This window comes from Semicossyphus pulcher, unplaced genomic scaffold (genome assembly GCF_022749685.1).
Source record: "Semicossyphus pulcher isolate SPU_LCO1_2020_fin unplaced genomic scaffold, fSemPul1.0.p SCAF_14, whole genome shotgun sequence".
Taxonomy (NCBI): Eukaryota; Metazoa; Chordata; class Actinopteri; order Labriformes; family Labridae; genus Semicossyphus; species Semicossyphus pulcher.
The window spans coordinates 7,860,149-7,882,648 of NW_027211648.1; the positions used below are offsets into that span (position 1 = coordinate 7,860,149).

The window sequence follows — 22,500 nt, forward strand, 5'->3', positions numbered from 1 at the left end:
AGAAAAGTGTCGGTAATTTGTTTACGACTTTGAAAATTCCAAACTTCAAATAAAATAATTTCACGCTTGAAAATATAAAAACTTTTTAGATCCAAACTGAAGAGCTGTGTGAAGGCAAGTTCATCATTTTAAGTGTATAATTTTTTACAATGCATGTGAAATGTATCCTCTTTTATTGAGGCGTTAAGGTCAGCTGATTTGAATAATTGAAAGCCCTTTTGAAGGCTAATCCAGGGTGTGGTAGCAAACTGGCAGCCCTATTAAATTTATAGAATACATTCATTTTGTTATAAAATATTTTTGTTTGGTTTTTAGTAAATATGCTTAAACGTTTTAAATTCTATTAATAATTAAGTTATTTTCCAGTAACTTTGGGCTTTTTTCGGACTCGCAATTAGCCGTTCTTCCTCTTCCTTCTTCTTTCTCCAAGACGCTGGAGAAGGGTAAATTGGTTTAGTCTGTTCTGCTGTGGTTTCCTCTGTTAAAACCATCAGGTTTTGTGACTGCTCAGACAGAATAAGTGCGGCTCTTGCTTCAGCACATGCACAGAAAATGTGATCAGCATGCACACAAATTATTTTATGTCTCTGTTTGTTGGTTAATTAAAAAGTAGCTGACATTGCAGAGGTTTAACAACAAATGATGAGGTCTGTTGAAATGATGTCACCTTAAATTTCTTCCACAGAGCGCACAAGTGTTTTGAGCCATGAAGCGCAGTAAGCACCGTGGACACAAGGAGGACAAACATGGAGGTACCAGTAGCTAAAATGGATGACAGCAGATTTAGGCCATAATCCTAGCTGATATTACAAACTTGTGTAGCTCCTTTGAACACAAGCTAGATCAATCAGATGCAGTTACGTTGAATACTTTCTTGTGTTGATCTGTAAACAGCATTGTTTTTTAACCTTGTTTGACCTTTATAAACCAATCTGCCAGTGGACTAAAAGCAAGTTTGTCATACCTTGTCGCTGACTTCTATTAAAAGTTCCAGAGTAAATTCAGAATTACACAGAAAAACAATGTTTCAGCAGGATGTGCAAAAATGCATCTCACTGTAAGACTTATTATACATATTATAATTTAAGAGCTAGTTGTAGTTATTGTTTGCCTCTATTATGCTCTCTAGATGAGCCAGCTATTCTGGAGACGGAGAACCTGGATCGTGACGGCATGTTCATGGGAGGAGGCCCAGATCCAGACACCATCTCACTGGCCTCAGTCACCGCCGTCACCACCAATGTATCAAATAAGAGGCAAGCATGGTTGTGTATATGGATGACTTTTAAATATATATATAAATCTGTTTGAAGATGACTGAGATGTCTCTCACCAAATTGTCTAACAGATCAAAGCCAGACATAAAGATGGAGCCCAGCTCTGGAAGACCAGTCGATTACCAAGTAAGAGAAATCGTACCCAACATTTTATTTAACTTTGCTGGTATATGCTGATAAATTACTGACCTGTCAGTGTAGAATATATATTAATAGGTCAGTCACTATGTTTATTATGTGACTTTAATTTCAGGTCAGCGTGACAGTGATTGAAGCGAGGCAGCTGATTGGACTGAACATGGATCCGATGGTCTGCGTGGAAATTGGAGAAGATAAAAAGTACACCTCAATGAAGGAATCGACCAACTGCCCCTACTACAATGAAGTAAGTCAGATATTAGTTACAGTATTAATATTCACTCCTGTTTGAGAAAGCCTGCTTTGTATCTAAAATAGGGTTGATAATAACTTCCTCGCTGACTCTTTTCTGTCTAGTATTTTGTGTTCGACTTCCACGTCCCTCCAGATGTGATGTTCGACAAAATCCTGAAGCTGTCTGTGAGTTCTTTAATTGATGGTGATGTAACAAAAATTATTCTCATTCCTCCTTGTGTACGTCAGACTAGTTTATTTAATATTACAATGTTTTTATCCCTGTGCCATGCTCACAGGTAATTCACTCCAAAAACCTGCTGCGAAGTGGAACCCTGGTTGGAACCTTTAAACTGGACGTTGGCACAATCTACTCCCAGCCTGGTAAAGAGGAATCAAATCATAAAAGTTTTGTTATTATGAATATGTGTTACTGATATTTCTATTTAATTTTTTTTCTTCTTTGTCTTTCAGAACATCAGTTTTACCACAAGTGGGCTTTGCTGTCGGACCCTGACGACATCTCAGCGGGCTGTAAAGGCTACGTTAAGTGTGATGTTGCAGTTGTGGCCAAAGGGGACACTATAAAGACTCCACACAAGGCCAATGAATCTGATGAAGATGACATAGAGGGGTAACCACATTTCAATTTGCATCATTTACTATTATTCTATAAATGTAAATATATTACAGTTGTAATCTCGAAGATCTCAGTTTCGTTGTCTTTGGCGGCACCTTATGGTGATAAACGGTAATTGCAGGAGCACACTTCCCAGATATCCAGACAGTGTCGCATGTGTGACGTCCACGGTTGGCTCCGGTTGTAATTCTTGATTTTCCTGGCTGACGGTCGATTTCCTTTTTAGACTGTTTGCCTTCATCTGAGCGTCGAGTTTGTTTCATTTTCTTTGGATTTTTTTTTCCTTACCTGACCGTAAAAGCAGCCGCTTAGCTCCGCCTACCCTCTCTGGCAGACCAGCCACTGCTGGCTGATGGAAAACGTACCACTAACTGGGCGCCGCTTGAGATTTTGTCCACAAATGTCCCCACCAAACACCCAGTCTTTTATACAGCAAATGCAAAGGCTTTCATCAGTGGGCTATAGGCTCAATCACCATTGTGTTACCTCATTCAATGATAGATAGTGACTTAACAGACATTTATGTAAATGAAAATCTTCAAGATTATTACTTTAACTTTGACAATTCAGGGCTTCTTTATCATTCAAAATGTTGATAGAAGCATATAAGCCCTGTTTTAAATGTCAGCATCTCGTTTGTCATCATATTTCATTGTGTCCTTTTTCTGTTTCAGCAATCTCTTGATACCCGAGGGGGTGCCTGCAGAGCGACAGTGGGCTCGTTATTACCTGAAGATCTACAGAGCCGAGGGACTCCCCAGAATGAACACCAGCATCATGGCCAATGTCAAAAAGGCCTTCATAGGAGAAAACAAGGACCTGGTCGATCCTTATGTCCAAGTACTGTTCGCTGGACAGAAGGTAAGTTTTAGGACGGATTATAAACAATTGTTGCCATCAGCCAGGCCAAAATATAAATGACTCTGACAGATCGGTTCCTGAGTTGATTTAAATATACTGTATCTTTGTAATGTGTGATTACAGGGTAAAACATCAGTTCAAAAGAGCTGCTATGAGCCCATCTGGAACGAGCAAATAGTTTTCACTGAGATGTTTCCACCGCTGTGCAAGCGCATGAAGATCCAGATTCGAGACTCAGATAAAGTGAATGATGTTGCTATAGGAACACACTTCCTGGACCTGCGGAATATTTCCAATGATGGGGACAAAGGTGATATACTATTCCCTCCCTTCTTAATAACATATTTGAGATGAATTCTTCACTCATTCTACTGCTGAAGATTGATTAGATGAGGGAAACGTTGTACTCAGTTGTAAACTATTAGCATGCAATTTATTGTGGCATGTCATGTATTTTGAGATGCTCATTATATCTATCCTACCGCTCAGGCTTTCTCCCCACTCTGGGACCTGCCTGGGTCAACATGTACGGCTCCACTCGTACCTACACCCTGATGGACGAGTACCAGGAGCTAAACGAGGGGCTCGGCGAGGGAGTGTCCTTCAGGGCCCGGCTGCTCATCAGCCTTGGGGTGGAGATCCTGGACCCCTCCTCTCCTGACATTACCAGCTCCACGGAGGTGCAGCTGGAGGGAGTACCCAACATCTCAGAGGTGGGTCCCTGCTCGGATGGGCAACCATGCAGATGAAGCCCATTGTTGCCCCTGCTGACAGGTCATTGTGCTGCCGTTACAGTGAATTATTCATGGTCTGTATTTAGCCCACCTGGTGCATTATTAACATGTAGATTGCATCAATGAGGCTTCTTTTTGTTTGTGGACAAACTAAGTCACACAGTAAATTCAATTGAGCATAGTGGGACCTTAACCCCTAAATCCTCAGGGATTTAGTTCTCACTGATCTACAGCTTGTGTTACAGGGTTGTGGGGACCACTACAGCACTTTGTTTGTGTGAGATGTCGAAATTTTCTTGTCTAACTTTTATTCAATTAAGACAAAGTGAAAATGGTGAGATGGTGAGACGGTGTTTACCCACATTCAGAAACTCACACTTGTTTGTCTACTTCACAGACTGCTACCGGGAAGGTCGAGGAGTTTTTCCTCTTTGGGTCTTTCCTAGAGGCCACAATGATCGACAGAAAGATTGGTGATAAGCCCATGAACTTTGAGGTCACCATAGGTATTTTCCATTACTTACTCTTTATCTAAATTTAAAGGCTTAATATGCGACTTTATGTCCAGTAGATGTCGCACTTCAGCACCAGCATTAAACCAAAACAAGCGCTCTGTTTGGCCACACCTCCACCAACCTACAACCTGCTACTTTTTTCTGCCCGGCCTTGCCTGGACACATTTCTAAGTGTTATGTTCTACTATGTAGCAGCAATTGAACACAATTATTACAGAGCAAACAATGGAAATTGATTGGTAGGCCTGTACAGGCTCATCTAGGTAACTGACCGCAGCCAGCATTGTACTGCTGCGGGCTAACGTTAGCACACTTTAGCTTACCATGCATGTTGCTACAGCCCCCCGCTAGCATGGTTAATTCCACATAATGACCGCGATATGATAACGCTACAGCACACTAAGCAAGCAAGTGGAACATACAGCTTTCGTCCCTGATGTTGCTCTAGTACATGTACACTTTCTTTTTAGGAGCTTACTTTTCCTGGATATATTAACATAGGACATATTTGATTTCTAATAAATATTAGTGTGTAAAATGTCGCATATTAAGCCTTTAAGAATGTCTCTTACTGTCTAATACTTGAGTCTCGAATTGAATCTTTGGGCACGCAAGTGAAGTTTTTAACGCGAGGCGCACCGCATTCCCTTTTTGGTTGAAGCCTACGGTTAAAAAAAAAAAACCCCAGCTTGCTGCGCCTTTTTTTCCTACAGTTGTTAAGGCAACCACCGAATCATAGCTGTCATTAACCTAAACATTATATTGTCTACTGACAGAAGTCCCGCCTCTCCTTTCATCTGATTGGACAATGAGAAAAAACACCTTTTTCTGCTTTGAGTTGAAGTTTTTTCACCTCAAGGCGCTCTCATTGAAAACAATGACAAAAAAGCCGCCCCCAGCTGCTAAAACGCGTTCCGACTGATTGGGCCCTAAGGCTGTTGTAGGAATTTGCTAATAAGTTATACATTATGGTACAAATAACTTAAATCCAGGAAGTCTTTCTTGATAGTCAATGGTAGAGATACGCTGTTATTCATTGTAGTACCCTCATCAGCACAAGGTGAAGATGCAGCACATTTATAGATGTGACTTTTAACATAGCTGCTGTGTGCCAGGTTACTATGGAAACGAGATTGACGGGATTGCCCAGCCAAAGATAAAGGGGAAGAAGAGAGATGGTGACGAAGAGGAAACTGAACTGATCCATAACTCCAGCGAGGACGAGATGGATGATGACGGGGACCTGGCTTCAGTGGCGACTACTCCACCCATGAAACCTGTGATCACTGACCGGTCAGGGCAACAATAGCATCATCATCAAACAACATCAAACAAACTGTAGTTCACAGAGAGATTCATAAACAAATGACACCTGAACTGTTTCTTGTGTAGTGTTTTGTAGTGTCATAAACAGTACCTTATTTACAGAACTCGCTTTTAAATTTTAGGTGCCTTTTTTTTGTGAATATTCTTAATTTTAAAATTATTTTGAAATGTTGACCTTTGTATTTAAGCCTCTTCTGACAGGTTTTCTATTTTTATGGAATGTATCTCTTCAGAAACTACTTTCACCTGCCGTATTTTGAGAGGAAGCCGTGTATCTACATCAAGAGTTACTGGCAGGACCAGAGGAGACGCCTGTACAACGCCAACATAATAGACAACATTGCAGATAAACTGGCAAGTCAAATAAATGGAGGCTATTATTAAAAAGATCGTAAGCAATGTTAGTAAGGTGATCCTAAACATGTATTGCTACCACAGGAGGATGGACTGAATGATGTGCAAGAGATCATCAAGACAGAGAAGACCTACCCTGAACGCAGACTGAGAGGAGTCCTTGAGGAACTCAGCCAGGGCTGCAGGTCACAAACTTAAACTTTACATGTAAAAACAAGTCTAACTGACTCGTATAGACTTTGAGACTCACTGAGATCTACTTTTTGCAGTCAGTTTCTTTCGCTGGCAAACAAGGACCAGAACCAGTCGGGCAGAACCAAACTCGACAGGGAGAGACTGAAGCTGTGCATGGCAGAAATGGTATGCCGACTCAAAACATGCTATGATTTTTATCTTTTGACTTCTTGATTGTTTATTTGTACTGTTTTTCTAAATGATGGTCTGTTTCTGGGTTTAGGAGAGCATCGGCCAGCAAGCTAAAACCATGAGGACGCAGGTGAAGAAAAGCACAGTGAGAGATAAAATCAAGCTGGCTCAGAACTTCCTGTCAAAGCTGCGCTTCCTGGCTGATGAGGTAACATCAACATTATGTCTGCCTTTAACAATGATTTTGTTTGCTGTTGCATGTTTGTGCTTATTCCATTTAGTTTATATCATGTTTAACGGGACTGTTCATTTTTATTGCAGCCTCAACACAGCGTCCCTGATGTGTTCATTTGGATGATAAGTAACGGGAAGCGCATCGCTTACGCACGTGTTCCCTCCAAAGACATCCTTTACTCCAGTGTAGAGGAGGAGACAGGAAAGGACTGTGGAAAAGTCAAGACCATCTTTCTGAGGGTAATCGGTCGAATCTGCCAGATATTTTCTTCTCTAACCTTGACGTTTGCCACGATTCAATATTTCTTTTCCCTTCTACACTAAAGATCCCTGGTAAGAAAGGTTTTGGGCCTGCTGGATGGACCGTCCAGTCCAAGTTAGAGATTTATCTGTGGCTGGGTCTGAACAGACAGCGCAAAGACTACCTGAGCGGCCTACCCAATGGATTTGAAGAAAACAAGTTGTCCAAAGGACCTGGTCTGCCGTGCTCACCTCCCATCAGCCTCACTTACATGAGTAAGCAGCTATCAAACATATGTTAACTTAAAGGCGTCATATCTTTTGAATGGATATTCTCATATTTTGAAGGGTTTTACATTTTTGGGTGTTCATTGTTCACAGTGAAAAAGTGTGAAATTCACCTCAGGCTGCATTCTTGCTCTAGCTTGTAGTCAAGTCGTTGTCAAGATTTCGGCTGACCATTTCGATACCTCCTGGTGATTCTGGCTCGTACATATAAGGCCGAATAACCTATCCTAGAGCGGCCATGTTTTCTACAACTTTGGAGTGACAGCGCAGTGCGGCTGCTCCCCCACGTGGGATCGCACACGTGAGGGAGGTCACTCCAAATACTGTCAGCCAATCGTGGCTAAGGTCTAACCTTTGAATGGCAAAACAGCTTGTTTATTTCAGGGGGAAGGAGAGGCCTCAAAAAAATAAGTAAATTAAAATATCTATACAATTTTTAAAACGAAAAAAACTTTACCAATGTGATAGAAAATTGATTGCAGAGCTAAAATATGTCCCCTTTCACACGATAAAGAAAGCTTACTTAAAATACCTTATCCACCATGGGTTGATTTTTGAGCGTCTTCATCCATCCACAGTGAAACAGATCTTCCAGCTGAGGGTCCACATGTACCAAGCTCGCAGCCTGTTTGCCGCTGATAGCACAGGTCTGTCTGATCCATTTGCAAGAGTATTCTTCTCAACACAAAGCCAGGTCACTGAGGTGAGCATCCTCAAATAATTTAGGAAATCTGGTGTATTCCTAAGATGTGATTAATTGTACAGAAGCAAGTCCTGCTTCAAATGAAATGTTTTTTTCTTTCCAGGTGCTGGCTGAGACTCTGTGCCCAACATGGGACCAGCTGCTGGTCTTTGAGAACGTTGAGTTGTTCGGAGAGGCCAGCGAACTGAGAGACGACCCTCCCATTATTGTCATTGAAATCTATGATCAAGACACAGTGGTAAGGGTTGTTTTGAAGATGTCTCTATGAACTTAAGCAAACAGTCCTTTGCTCTTTATAATGTTTTTATGTCACCTTTTATTAGCATTTTAAACAGGTTTTGAGGTGTACAACTTTTATTACTGTCAATTCTGATAAGAATTATATTTGAAAGAATGCTTTTGCTGACTGTCAATTCTACATTTGTTCCTGGCAATAACACCATTGTTTTGGATGACCCTTTGGATAAGTAGAGTGTGGCTTCTGATGGTTTGATATACTGTAGAGTAAACTGTAATGAAAGGCATGCAAGAGGAATAAGATACTGTCTGTCCAGAAGCACAGACGGACCCTCCTTGAACTTACACCTGTTGCATTCCTTTAAGTGAAACTTTGTGCTTTTGGTATGTGGCCGAGCGAAAACTCTCCATAACCACTAACTGCAAGAGAGATTTAATACTTTAATACATTAAATTCATGTCTGTTTTGCAGTTCACTGGTTATTTTAGGGGTGCTGCTTTTGTTTATTTATTTTCTTTGGGGCTCATTTATCTTCAATGCTTTTCAATGTAATCTGCCTAGAAACATGTGCATCTCAAGCCATGTTTCTGCTGATAGGACAAGTCTAATAATATGTTATTATCCTATAAGAGACCTTGTTGATCGTCTCTTTGTTTTAAACTGAGGGTTTTATAATATGAACACGACTGGATTGGATATGGTAGGCTAAAAAGATCATTCTTTCAAATAATCACTCACTAAATTCACACTTTATGGTGTGTATTCTTAAGGTTTTATCTAACTCTATGATTCCAGGGCAAAGCTGACTTCATGGGCCGAACGTTTGCAAAGCCCATTGTCAAGATGGCGGACGAGCACTATGGCCCCCCGCGCTTCCCTCCCCAGCTGGAGTACTATCAGATCTACCGAGGGAACTGCACCGCTGGAGAAATGCTGGCAGCCTTTGAGCTGCTGCAGGTAAGGCTGTCAGATACAAACAATGTTAACACTCGCATCGTATTACTCGCCCTCTAATGCTCACTTATGCCCTCTGTTAGATTGGCCCCAATGGGAAAGCAGACCTGCCTCCCATAGACGGTCCAACTGATTTTGATCGCGGCCCAATCCTGCCTGTACCACTGGGGATCAGACCAGTGCTCAGCAAATACAGGATTGAGGTGAAGAGCTTTTAAACAACCAGTGTGATTTATTTATTAGCAGCTAAATGTATTTAAAGTTGTAATCTCGAAGATCTCAGTTTCATTCTCTTTGGCGGCATCTATGGTGATAAACAGTAATTGCGGGAGCACACTTCCCAGATATCCAGACAGTGTTGCATGTGTGACGTCCACGGTTGGCTCCGGTTGTAACTCTTGATTTTCCTCGCTGACGGTCGCTTTCCTTTTCAGACTGTTTGCTTCATCTGAGCGTCGAGTTTGTTTCTTTTTCTTTGGGTTTTCACTTATTTCTGAAGTTGTATCTGTAGTCATCCATCTTTTCTTTGTTTGTTCAGCCATAGTAGATTACTGTTTACTCGCAACACTTGCAGAGAGCGGAAAAGCAGCCGCTTAGCTCCGCCTACCCTCTCTGGCAGACCAACCACTGCTGGGTGATGGAAAACGCGTCACTAACTGGGCGCCGCCCATTACACACCCATTACTTTTTAGTAGGAAAAGAGAAGAATTAAAAAACAACAAAAGGACTAATATCCCCTATTCCTCAGGTTTTGTTCTGGGGCCTGAGGGACCTGAAGAGGGTGAATCTGGCCCAGGTGGATCGGCCTCGAGTGGACATTGAATGTGCCGGAAAGGGGGTGCAGTCCGCCCTCATCCCCAACTACAAGAAAAACCCCAACTTCAGCACCCTTGTCAAGTGGTTTGAAGTGGTATTTAATCATTATAATTACCTTTTTTGAAACTAAAGTCACATTCTTTGCTCATTAGAAAAGACGCACTCGTTTATGAGAACAGCAAATTCCTGTGTCAATCAACCTGATTCTGAAATATATGTAAAAGGACCTGCCTGAGAATGAGCTGCTTCACCCGCCGCTCAACATCCGAGTGGTGGACTGCAGGGCTTTTGGCCGCTACACTCTGGTTGGATCCAATGCCGTCACCAGCCTGCGCAAGTTCATCTACAGAGCAACAGACAAGCAGGCAAACAACTGGACCACTACAGGTAGAAACTACAAACATAGTCTGTTGACCAACTTAAAGTAAATCGAATTAGACATATAAAGTGCCATTTCCCATGAATAAGCAAAAACACATACATGTTATCTTCTGATCCTTCAGAGGAGATTATTGTTGTCAACATGGAATCGGAGCCTTCTTTTAAGAAGATGGAAACTGTGGTCAAACTGGACTCGGTAAGTTTTATGTATCTTTTATTTAAAGAATTAGACCCAGTTGTAAAAAATAATTATAGCATGCTTATATGATACAGAATGAACAAGTCATCAGATAATACAAATACTATTTGTAACCGTACAGAAAAAAGATTATGTAATTGAAATGATGCCTTCTGATTTCCCACGTAGTGCTCTGATGCTGTGGTCAAAGTTGAGGTAAGCAAAAAGCTCTACTATTAATTCATCAAAATTGAAAGATTTTATGTTGTTGCAAGAAACATGTTTACTGCATCTTGTGTGAAAAGGATGATGACAAGGATGGAAAGGGGAAAAAGAGGAAGAGGAAGAAGGGCGATGAGATTGAAGAGGAGGAACTGGACGAGAGCATGTTGGACTGGTGGTCCAAATATTTTGCCTCCATTGATACTCTGACAGAGGTGAGTAACAGACTGCAGAAGTAGAATGACGGCAGCTGAAATTAAATGCTCTTACACTTGTTTTTAAACTTTAAAAAAAATAGTGTATCTTGGGGAAAGTGGATCTTGTTCTGGTCTTTATAAATCCAGATAAAACATACACTTCCTGCTCTTACAGGCTCTCAAGGCACAGGAAGCTGCTCTTTCAGACACAGAGGACAAAGATGAAATGGACATTGCAGATGGCGGAGGTAAAACCAGATAACAAGACCAGTGTTTTTTTTATGTTATCAAGCTAAAGTGTTTTAGCATCCAGCTTGCTTTTAATCAAGTATTAGCTCCAGTGTTCACTCCTCATCTTTATGTGATGAAGTAGAAAATCTGTGTTTTAAAAGCCATGTAAGTCATAAAACAGAGAAGAACAGATACTTTCTTTAATGTCCGTGCATGTTCATCCTTTATGAGCTCACTAACTCTGAATGTTGTTTTTTCCTACAGTGCAGTAGTGACCCTCTTAGTGACCCCGTAGTTCGAGAATGCCTCCACGTAGATGCTGACATGAATCCAAAATTTCCAAACGTGGGACGACCGCTTTTTCTCTCCCATACATGCATATTAGACGTATGCTTGCCATGAAAGTTGTCACTGGATCAAATAACAAAGACCATGTTATTTGATGACATGATACGATACAAACTAAATGCTTTGCTAATCAGGCTGCACAGATTCAACTATAACTAACACATTTTGGTGCATATTACTGTACATAGGCGCTGACATGACTTAACTGGGGATGTTAACGACAAGAACCAGTCAAGTTGTGAGCCTTCCTCTTTAATGAGCTTTGCAGAGATACACAGCTGCCTGCCCAGGAGGACCCTCTCACAACACCAAGTATCCCCACTGAACTGTATACTTAAACAGTATACAATTCAATGGTATGCTTGCTGTATACAGTAAAAGCTGGTTTTGGCAACTTTCATGTGGAATTCATGTCTCGAGTGCTCTGCCCCTCCAACCCTCGCCCCGCTCCCCCTCCCCTTTTCACTCCGTCCTCACCGCTAACCTGTACTCAGAGATCAAACCTGATGACTCTCCTGTAAAAGGCACTAAGAGAGGAAAGGGAAAGAAGGAGAAGAAGAGGCAGATGGATCCGTTTGAGAAGAAGAAGCCAAAGCTGGATGAGCTGAAGGTACTGAAATCAGCACCTTTACCATCACTGAAGTAGAAATGATTGCTAAAACTGTCGGTTGTACGTGTCAAGATGTGTTACCTGGAAAAAACGCAACATTCAAAACCACGTTTATGTTTTTATAATGTTTGTGTTCTTCAACCAGGTGTACCCGAAGGAACTGGAGAGTGACTTTGACAACTTTGAGGACTGGCTCCACAGTTTTAACCTGTTCAGGGGAAAAGGTGGCGATGACGACGACCAAAACGTGACGGATGAGGACAGAATTGTTGGAAAATTCAAAGTAAGGACACAATATTTCCAGAACAAAACAAAGAAAAGGGTTAAGTGCTTTATTCTACAGGTACATCAACTGTCTGTTTATAAATTCACCATTGATTGAAGAACAAGCTCGTCATAGATGAATGTTTAAAGACCAGCTCCAGTCATGTTTTAAGACATATAAAATGCTCTGCTTGAAATAATAAGTTGTGTCTGATATGTTTTTTTTCTGCAAAATACGTTTAATAACCTTTTAAAAATCCTTCCAAGGCATCTCCTCCTCCCTCATTAAATATTCATGCATCTGCATAGGCCCCGCCCACTGTGCACTACGTTTCTACTTTTGTAAAACTACAGCCGAAAAATTAAACACGTCTCTGCCATCATTTAGTGGCAACTTGTTGAAAGTTAGCTAGCTTGAAATTTTGTCATTAATAGTAACGTTAATGTTAGCAGTCAGTAGTGAGTTTGCAAAAATAATGTTGACAGTTACAGCTGGCTCGCGCATCGCCGAAGTGGTTGCCATAGTTTGCAGATAATGATATGCATAGCTTCGCCCCGTCCATTAACGGGATCGGCTCCTTAGGTTTGTGATGTCACAAACCTGCCAATCTGAAAACGTGTTGTTCAGCCTGTCCTTGGTACACTGCAGTTTAAAAGCAGACAGGCCCAGCCATGGAGATGACTGCTTATGTTGTCCCTGATATGTCTTGTAGCACATGAAGAACACCACATGGAGATGTTTACAAGGTTACACACTTGATGTTCACTTAACCTAAATATAACAGTTGCAGACTGTTGAAATGCTTAATACATTATATAACGTTTTGTTTATCATGATTTACCCAATATTATTTGTAATATAACTATTTATATGTTCAACTGTGTTTCTTCAGGGCTCTATGTGCATGTACAAAGTGTCCGACGACATGCAAAGAGACATGAGCTTCGACTCCAACATGGGAATGTTTCAGAACATTCCTCACAACGATCCCATTAACATCCTCGTCCGCATCTATGTCATCAGGGTACGCTAAGTCTTGGATTTTAATGAGAATACTTTAGATACTATATCAGAAGATGCTCAGATTATCCATATTTGTTTTGGTAGGCGACTGATCTACATCCAGCTGACATCAATGGGAAAGCTGATCCATACATTGCAATCAAGCTGGGAAAGACAGAGATCAAAGACAAAGAGAACTACATCTCCAAACAGCTGAACCCTTTGTTTGGCAAGTAAGTAGAAATGCTTTACTTCAGATAAAAGTGGCACTACCTATATGATCTTATTACTTGACAAATGCTGCATATCTCACCTCCTTCAGATCCTTCGACGTGGAGGCCACATTCCCCATGGATTCCACTCTCACCGTGTCCATTTACGACTGGGACCTGGTGGGAACCGACGACCTGATCGGAGAAACCAAACTTGACCTTGAGAACCGTTTCTTCAGCAAACACAGAGCCACATGTGGTATCACCTGTAACTACGCCATGTAAGAACCAAAGATCAAACTCCCTGTTACACTGTGTGTGGTAGACTGTGGAAAGATTGTGATGAATAATTTAATACAGGATCGGTGAGGCATCAGGATGACTCAGGTAGTGTTACAGAATAGTATATTAAGGGATAACTTTGGGATTTTTCAACCTAGACCCTATTTTCCCACGTGTTTGTGTGTAAGTGACTAGTGGAGACAACAATTATTGAAATCGATCCAGTATTCAGGGAGGGAGCGCCGGCCGGCAGCCGCGAAATGAGATACAATGTAAGTAAACGGGGCAGCGCGCATACGCCAATATACAGCCACTAAAGTGTCTGACAACACTGTGGCAGCCATGCTACTTTACCTTATGCTCTCTGTTGTTGTCTGTAACCAAGTCTCGCTCACGGAGAAGTCTCGCGCTGAAATCTCGTGCCGTAGTTGTTGCCGGAAGAAGGAGAGAGGAGTGAATCGTAGAAATCAGATAAATCTTCAGCCATGACAATCTTTTAGATAGCACTGAGCTTTCTGTACTCCGATACAACAAAAGGCACTTCTCCCTCTTCGTCTTCTCTCACTCCTCTCTCCTTCTTCCTGCAACAACTATGGTCTCAGCGCGAGACTTCTCTGTGAGCGAGACTTGGTTACTAGGTTGAAAAAGTTATCCTTTAATGTTATATACTTCAATTTCCATAGGAGTGTTTTGATTGAGTGATTTTTTTATGTTATTATAGATTTATTGAACGCATTGTTTTGCTTTTGCTTTTTTCCGTAGCCATGGTTACAATGTGTGGCGAGACCCGATGAAACCAACGCAGGTCCTGGCTAAGCTGTGTAAGGACGGCAAACTGGACGGGCCTCACTACGGCCCCGGAGGAAGAGTCAAGGTGGAGAACCGTGTCTTCATGGCACCCACTGAGATAGAGGATGAAAATGGTACGTGTCGACGTCATACCCTCGTTCGTTTTTATTCCTCCCACTGAATTACCAACCATGAAGCAGGTTTTTGTATGATTTTACTTCCAAAGCGTGATTTAAAGTCGTATTAAACCACATGCATTATGTCCTGATGTTTGTCAGGTTTGAAGAAGCAGACGGATGAACATCTGGCTCTGACCGTGTTGAAGCACTGGGACCAAATCCCTCGGGTCGGCTGCAAACTTGTCCCAGAACACGTGGAGACCAGACCACTGCTCCACCCCGATAAACCAGGAATCGAACAAGTATGTCATCACGTTTACTCTGCTGGCTCTACTTCTGCCAACAAGAGGTTTTTTATACGATAAAGTTTGTATTCTTTAAGACCTTCTAATTGATTTTGTTCTCTCTCTTTAAGGGGAGAATTGAGATGTGGGTGGATATGTTTCCGAAAGATATGACCGCACCTGGCCCCGCCCTCGACATTTCACCAAGGAGACCAAAGAAGTATGTTCTTAAGTCAAACCTTTCAGCTATTATATACACTATTACAGTTTTAGCCAAAGAGTGCTGATTAAATCAAACAACCAAAGAACTGTTGTCATTATTGAATTGTGTTTTATTATATATCTTGTGTCCAGGTTTGAACTGAGAGTGATCGTCTGGAACACAGACGAGGTGGTGCTGGAGGATGATGATATCTTCACTGGGGAGAAATCGAGTGACATATTTGTGCGAGGGTAATAATAAGCTTAATAAGTTTTAGTTGTCTTTGCTTATTTATGTTTACATTTTTTAAGCACAACTAGACCACGAATAATCATATTTTATGGAAAACTTTGTGATTGTGACAACCAAGAAACAATCATCAACGCTACTTTGTTCAAGATCTATTTAATCTATGTGCTCTAACAGCTGGTTGAAGGGGCAGCAGGAGGACAAGCAGGACACAGATGTCCACTATCACTCCATCACTGGAGAGGGCAACTTCAACTGGCGCTTCGTCTACCCCTTCGACTACCTCATGGCTGAAGAGAAGATCGTCATCTCCAAAAAGGAGTCCATGTTCGCCTGGGATGAGACTGAGTACAAAATCCCTGCTCGCCTGAATCTGCAAGTGTGGGACGCTGACCATTTCTCTGCAGATGATTTCTTAGGTACAGTTGAAATATTATGTATTATATATTAAATATATAAAAACATTAACAAAAATGAACACAAACTTTAGACATTTGTCGACTAGAGTAACAATTTTGGTGGATGTTACAACTGAACTTATCACTTTTATCTTTTTTTGTGAAGACTATAAACTCCTACAGCATACCAACAAACAGTCCTTGTATTAAACCAATTTTAATATCTGTCTTTATACTGTAGGTGCGATTGAGTTGGACCTGAACCGCTTTCCCCGTGGTGCAAAGACCGCCAAGCAGTGCACCATTGAGATGGTGACGAATGAAACAGAGATGCCCATGGTGTCCATCTTCAAACAGAAGAGGATCAAAGGCTGGTGGCCGTTTGTGGCCAGAAATGAAGAGGACGAGTTTGAACTCACGGTAGGTCAAAGTATAAATAAATTCAAAATATTGTATGTAACTGAGAAAACTTTAAAATAAAAGGTGGCCTTGTGTCTGAGGCAGGGATGCACTCGTACTCGTAAAATTACGCAGATACAACCGCACCTGATACCGCTTTACGGCTTGACGTTAGCCTCCTGTTAGTTAAGCAAGTCAATGTCACTTTTCAGGAAAAGGCTAAGGCCTCACAGACGGCACTAACATATACACTCACGGCCAAACTGAAGCTAACATAAACATTAAGGCAAACTAACTTGAATATTCATGGACGCACACACGATAAAAAGAGTCCGTCAGCGATCACTGATGTCTCGTAATACGTGCCGTAAACAAGTCCAGGCGTGTCTCCCTCACCGCGGTGTTTTGGTTTTGGGTAGATGCGCTGTGTAGTGCTGCGTTCAGGTGCGCTCAGAAATGGGAGTGCTCATCACGTGACCTTTTTTACATTATATGTGATATGTTGTGTTATACTGAAATCCACTGAATGTGTTATAGGTAACACAAATGTAAAACGTGTGGCAGTGTCATGTTGCATCGCTCTGTTGATTTACTTTGTTACAGTCAGAAAGTGAGGAACATCTCATGAAAATGAAACAAGCTTTTAAAGTCATTATGAGAACTGTAATGATATTGTAAAGTGCTCATATCGGTACTCGGTATCGGCAAGTACCCAAATGTAAGTACTTGTATCGGTGCATCCCTAGTCTGAGGTGTTTTATGGTGTACTTTTAGGGTAAAGTGGAAGCAGAGCTGCACCTTCTGACAGGAGAGGAAGCAGAGAAAAGCCCAGCCGGTGAAGGACGCAACGAACCAGAGCCACTGGAGAAACCCAAGTATGAAGGATGTTTAGTTAGCACCCCACTGTCCACATTTTTATTACTCTTCTGATCTATCTTTCTCAGTCACATTGTTCAGTTTATTCTACATAAATACAAACACTGCTGTTAATCTGCTGCAGGACCAGATTGACTAAAACAGTAAAAGAATAGTGCTCTAACAGGAACAGGACAGAAATAACAAAATAACTATTTTTATAAATAAAATTATAATAAAATACCTGCATAAATATAAAGATAAATCACTCATAAACATCAAATGGGAAAACATAAAACAACCATAAACAAATTATAAAGTTACACAACAAATAATCCATTACGTTAAATATAAATAAACAATTTCCTGAAAAGAAGAAACACATTTGTACATATTTACTTCAACCAAGATCTGGACTTATACCTAGGATCTTCTTTCTTTACATGGTAAGTTGCTGTTTCTCTACCTCTACATAGAATAATCTTTAAGTTCTCAAAATACTGTAAATTGTTTCTTGTCCTTGTTAAACTAATGTCAACTATATTTACATTTTAATCTAGCTTTGAAACAGAGCAACAGAATCATAGAAGGATCCAAGTTTGCTTTAAGTCTGAACATGTCCGTTTTTGTCCTTCCAGCCGCCCTGACACCAGCCTTCTGTGGTTCCTCACTCCCTTCAAAGCCATTAAACACTTGATCTGCAACCAGTACAAGTGGCTGGCCATCAAGATTGTCACGGCTCTCCTGCTGCTGGCTATGCTGGCTCTTTTCCTCTACAGCATGCCTGGTTACATGGTCAAGAAAATGATGGGGGTTTGAGATGTTTCTCAAGACACCTATGCAGAAGGTTCCAGCAATTTCACTAACCAGATGGCTTCTAACTGTCTCCCTTCCTACTTTCTTTAAACCGTTTTTAATCATAGCTTTTTAAAAACTAAACTAAGACTAAACAGACCACAAGTCATGACAAACAAGCAGAAATACAGTGTGCTTTGAGAGTGCTTTCAGAGAAGCATTTTCTTCTCCATACTTGGAACCTAGTTTAAAGTGGGGGTATTATGCTAATTTCCAGCTTTCAATTAACTCTGTGATACCTGTGGAGTAGCTTAGCATAAAAAAAAAATCATACAGGCCATCATACAGCCTCTGCCTGAAACGACTCAGCCAGCTCTGTCCCTTTAAGAAACCCGGCCCCTACAAGCCCGCTTTCTTCTGATTGGCCTGCTCTCCGAAGCCTGCTGAGAAAAAAACTGTGAAACCTGGCGTTCACAGGAGCCTGCAGGCTGAGCTGAGAAGCCCAGTGATTACTCCAACATACTTTTAGAGACAGATTTGAAACTTCACAGACGTTTAGTATGAACATCCAACATTGTAACATTATATATATGTATTAAAATGTGAAACAGCATAATACCCCCTCTTTAAGGAATATTAGGGATGTTATAAGAACCCTTTTCACGATTTTGTAGCACCTGAAAATCAGCAATTTAGATGTGATCATACAAACCATTAAAAAATCTGCTTGCATTAGAATAAAAATAATAATTAAAGACCGTAGATTAGATTTAATTTCAGTCTCTGTCATCTCTTTTTCTGTATGTCTGATTTCATTGCATGTTTGCATGCACATGAAGTCAAACAACTACTGTGGGAAGTAAGAATTGCATCCAATATCAATCCTTGTTTATTCAAAGTGTATTTCACTTGAACAAGAGGTAATAAAGGTGCACAAAACTGGCTGGTACAACCATCCTTGTAGTAATGCTCTCTGTATAAAATAGTATATTACCGTACAAATACAGATGACTGAATTGTGTCAATATCCTGGTGAGGTTTGCACTGATTGATATGATTAACATAAAACACCGTACCTCCAGGCAGTGTGTGAAAATGAGAGAGCGATCTGAGAACGATCTTACTGATCTTAAAGATTACGTTCAGATCTTCATACAATACTCACAAGTACCAAGGCTGCATGAGTGAATTCTCACTACTGTAATCATTCATGTGAAGTGAGGCCTTCCTTTAGTCCTCTGTCCTTGCGAAAATGCTTCTCTAAGTTGGGCCAAAGTTGACATGAGGCTTCAGCAGAATGTTGAGGCAAACAAATGTGTGTCTTTCAAACAACTGACACAAACACATAGATGGGACTTGTAATTAAGAGACAGTAACTTTGCAAGATTCCAACTGAGTAACCTAGCAACCAACAATCAACAATTGATACATACAGTCTGCAGTGGAACACATGCTTCTGTCTATTATATGTATAATAATAAAACCACCTCTGGCATAGAGGCAAGCATGACTTCCTTGAGGTTGTATCAGTACTTTGTAGGAACCCATTGCCCTGTACCTTAGTTTAAACGTCGTCTCTTACAGTCACTAACTCTGTTTACATTTCTGTGCTCCACCAGCCGCCCAGACATCGCCCTCCTCTGGTTCCTCATCCCTTTCAAAGCTGTGAAACACCTCATGTGTGACCAGTACAGGTGGCTGACCATCAAGATCGTCACTGCTCTGCTGCTGCTGGCCATCCTGGGCCTTTTCCTGTACAACATGCCGGGTTACATGGTGAAGAAAATGATGGGAGTCTGAGTTAAAAGCAGCAGATATGTTTTTCATAGGGTGTGCATTCAGTCGTATTTAGTACTGTTTTATGGTGCATTATTAGAATAGCAGTACTGATGATAAATATTGAATGCATGAATCATTATGTTCTATGATGTGTTCAAATATGTTGGTGTGATAACCATGTAGTTTTTCTTTTTGAAATCTCTTTTCCACCTATGAAAAAATAGTTTTTTTGATGGTTTATTGATAAAAAAAAGTAAGAATTTTTAGCATAGCTGGCTTGTGTTGGAGTTCAGACTTTCTTGCTTAAACAATGTATTGTCATGTTGTCTGTGTATATTTTAAATTTGTTCATAAATTGACCTCTTAACCATCAAATTTTCCGCAGTCCTGTCATCTGTGTATAAATGTTGTTTGTGAGTATGAACTAGGACAGTGCATGCTTTATTATTTTGTCAGCAGTATGACTTGGTATGTTGTATTTATTTCAAATAATCAAATAGGACTTAAAAAACCTCACTAGCACAAATACTGAATAGCTACAAATCAAACTGTTAGTTGCATCCCAATAATCCCTTTATTGTTCTAACGTGCTGAAAAGGTTTAAAGCAAACTTAAATGGATCATTTTGCAAATGAAAACAAAAGTACTCTATTAGATTTTCTTTAACGACAACCACAATGAAAAAAGCTCTTTACATCAGGTTGTTTTATCATTGTATCTCGATCAAATGTTTCACTGTAGATTGTAAAATGTCTAACACACTGTCTCTGTGCTCCACCAGCCGCCCAGACATCGCCCTCCTCTGGTTCCTCATCCCTTTCAAAGCCGCGAAACACCTGATATGCGACCAGTACAGGTGGCTGACCATCAAGATCGTCGCTGCTCTCCTGCTGCTGGCCATCCTGGGCCTCTTCCTGTACAACATGCCGGGTTACATGGTGAAGAAAATGTTGGGGGCTTGAGAGTTCTTCTGGATTGTTCTATTTTACACTCAAAGATTGGTCAGTTGTACTCGTGTTCTTTAAAGTTCTAAGCCATTTGACAAAAGACACCATCAAGTTGTAGATTATAAGCATTTGTGTGACTACAGTATGCAATAAGGTATTGACATGTAATTGCTAAATCTATTACTGCTCATTAGTATTGTAGTTAATGTTTTGATTTGTTTGCAAAGATAAGACTTCACCTTCGTGCTGATCTATTAACGCAGTTTGTCAACAGTGTGCAGTTTTTGTCTGACTATTGAATTTGTGAATAAAGTGACACCCGTCTAATCCTCACATCATCTGTCTGATCATCTCTTCACAAACATGGCTGTTAAGATACAGTAAAGCTGTTTAGTGCTCAGTGGCAGCAACAGGAGCAGAAGACACAATACAGTCAACCTTAACACGTAATACTGTGCAACCAGCTTTCGACTAACACCCCTGCTCTAATTACCACATGGTATCTCCTGGAACCTTTATACTCTGGGGACTCTTTAAGCCTGACCACCCTGGAGAGGACAAACAAAGGTAAGTAGCTGGCACATAAAATGACACAATTGAGTGACAGTTACCACTCCATGCAGTCCATCATTTTGGCAAAAGTTATACCACAGTGAGCATGTGATGTTTAGGTAACCAAACTTACAAAGCTAAGTATGTTTCTCTTTGCTGCTTCCTAGCTAAGTTGTCATGAGTGCTAATTTTCAACTCAAAATTGCTTGTCAACTACTTGAGTAGAGCTTAATCCCACATGTACAGCTAAAAATGTTGGTGTAGTTCAGGATTACCACCAAAAATAACAAAGGCAAAACAACAAGCTCTTCAAACCTGCCAGGTGGCTAGCTAGTCAGGTACTCGAAATTACAACCACAATGTACTGAGGTTGTTACACAGTCAGAGATAACCAAGCAAGGAGCAACAACAACAAATAAGGTAACCAAAGAGAGGGTCAATAAATGAAAATGAAGGCCACAAACGACACAAAAACACCTTTACACCACCGCATTGATGATTAATCATGGATGATGGGTGAGGCCTAATTTCTGAGGCTGTCCTATTTGACCTGGGCAGAGTTAAGAAGGAGATAGACAAACAGTATGGGGAACACACAAACATAATATTTAAATCTTGAACTTTAGAAGATTTGGATGGCGCTCTCCCTGTGACAATCCTGACAATAGCCATAACTAGGACATCTTGCACCTTTCTTCATGCTTGACGGAAGAGGCGTGGTGCAGGCAGTAATGTCATAGCGAGTCGAATCATCGAGCATTTAGGCATAATTGAGGCGTTGTTTTTAATGGCGGAAATTATCGGCAGAGCCATAAAGTGCCGATACCGATAACGTGTCGACAATATCATGCATCCCTAATTTATGGCTCATAGTGATTGTGTATTAATTTTTTTTTTTTATTCAATATATTTTAATATCTGCGTGGTTTGATTTTACACATTTTAATTTTACTAGTTATACAAGAAATCAGGAGACAGGCAATAACAGTTGGCACTTTTTAAGTATGTTTTTAACTCCCTTCCGCTCAGGATGAAAGGATGAATTATACCCATGTCAGCCTTTTAGCTTCAACACATAACTTGGCTGCTATGGCTGTTTGTTTGAATCTGGCAGCAAAACAGTCATACATACAATTAACACATAACACATAGAAATAATCCTAAATCTACAACATCAGGAAATACAGTTCATGTTGAAATTGTTTACATGCGTTACTGTTTTTCACAGAGTCAAAAGAAATACAACTGTGGGAGGCCCAACATCAGTTTGGCAAGCAGCTCTGAGA

The 22,500-nt window shown here is 40.7% G+C and overlaps 1 protein-coding gene across 1 annotated transcript; it reads left to right on the forward strand.

The window, feature by feature from the left end:
- The first annotated feature begins 706 nt into the window (after window positions 1-706).
- Window positions 707-20,677, forward strand: LOC138590894 (otoferlin-like). Its single transcript, XM_069661313.1, has 41 exons — window positions 707-752; window positions 1,130-1,256; window positions 1,349-1,403; window positions 1,531-1,662; window positions 1,773-1,835; window positions 1,949-2,033; window positions 2,124-2,283; window positions 2,964-3,150; window positions 3,274-3,460; window positions 3,640-3,863; window positions 4,282-4,390; window positions 5,515-5,692; window positions 5,959-6,079; window positions 6,164-6,264; window positions 6,349-6,439; window positions 6,537-6,653; window positions 6,767-6,919; window positions 7,006-7,195; window positions 7,786-7,910; window positions 8,014-8,148; window positions 8,944-9,105; window positions 9,186-9,305; window positions 9,851-10,012; window positions 10,143-10,305; window positions 10,422-10,495; window positions 10,667-10,693; window positions 10,783-10,914; window positions 11,072-11,144; window positions 11,970-12,085; window positions 12,231-12,368; window positions 13,243-13,374; window positions 13,458-13,585; window positions 13,675-13,845; window positions 14,609-14,769; window positions 14,914-15,056; window positions 15,170-15,258; window positions 15,393-15,491; window positions 15,667-15,908; window positions 16,129-16,307; window positions 17,061-17,161; window positions 20,497-20,677. Exons 1-41 carry the CDS (start codon window positions 707-709, stop codon window positions 20,675-20,677), a joined length of 5,379 nt encoding a protein of 1,792 aa, XP_069517414.1.
- Window positions 20,678-22,500: the final 1,823 nt, after the last annotated feature.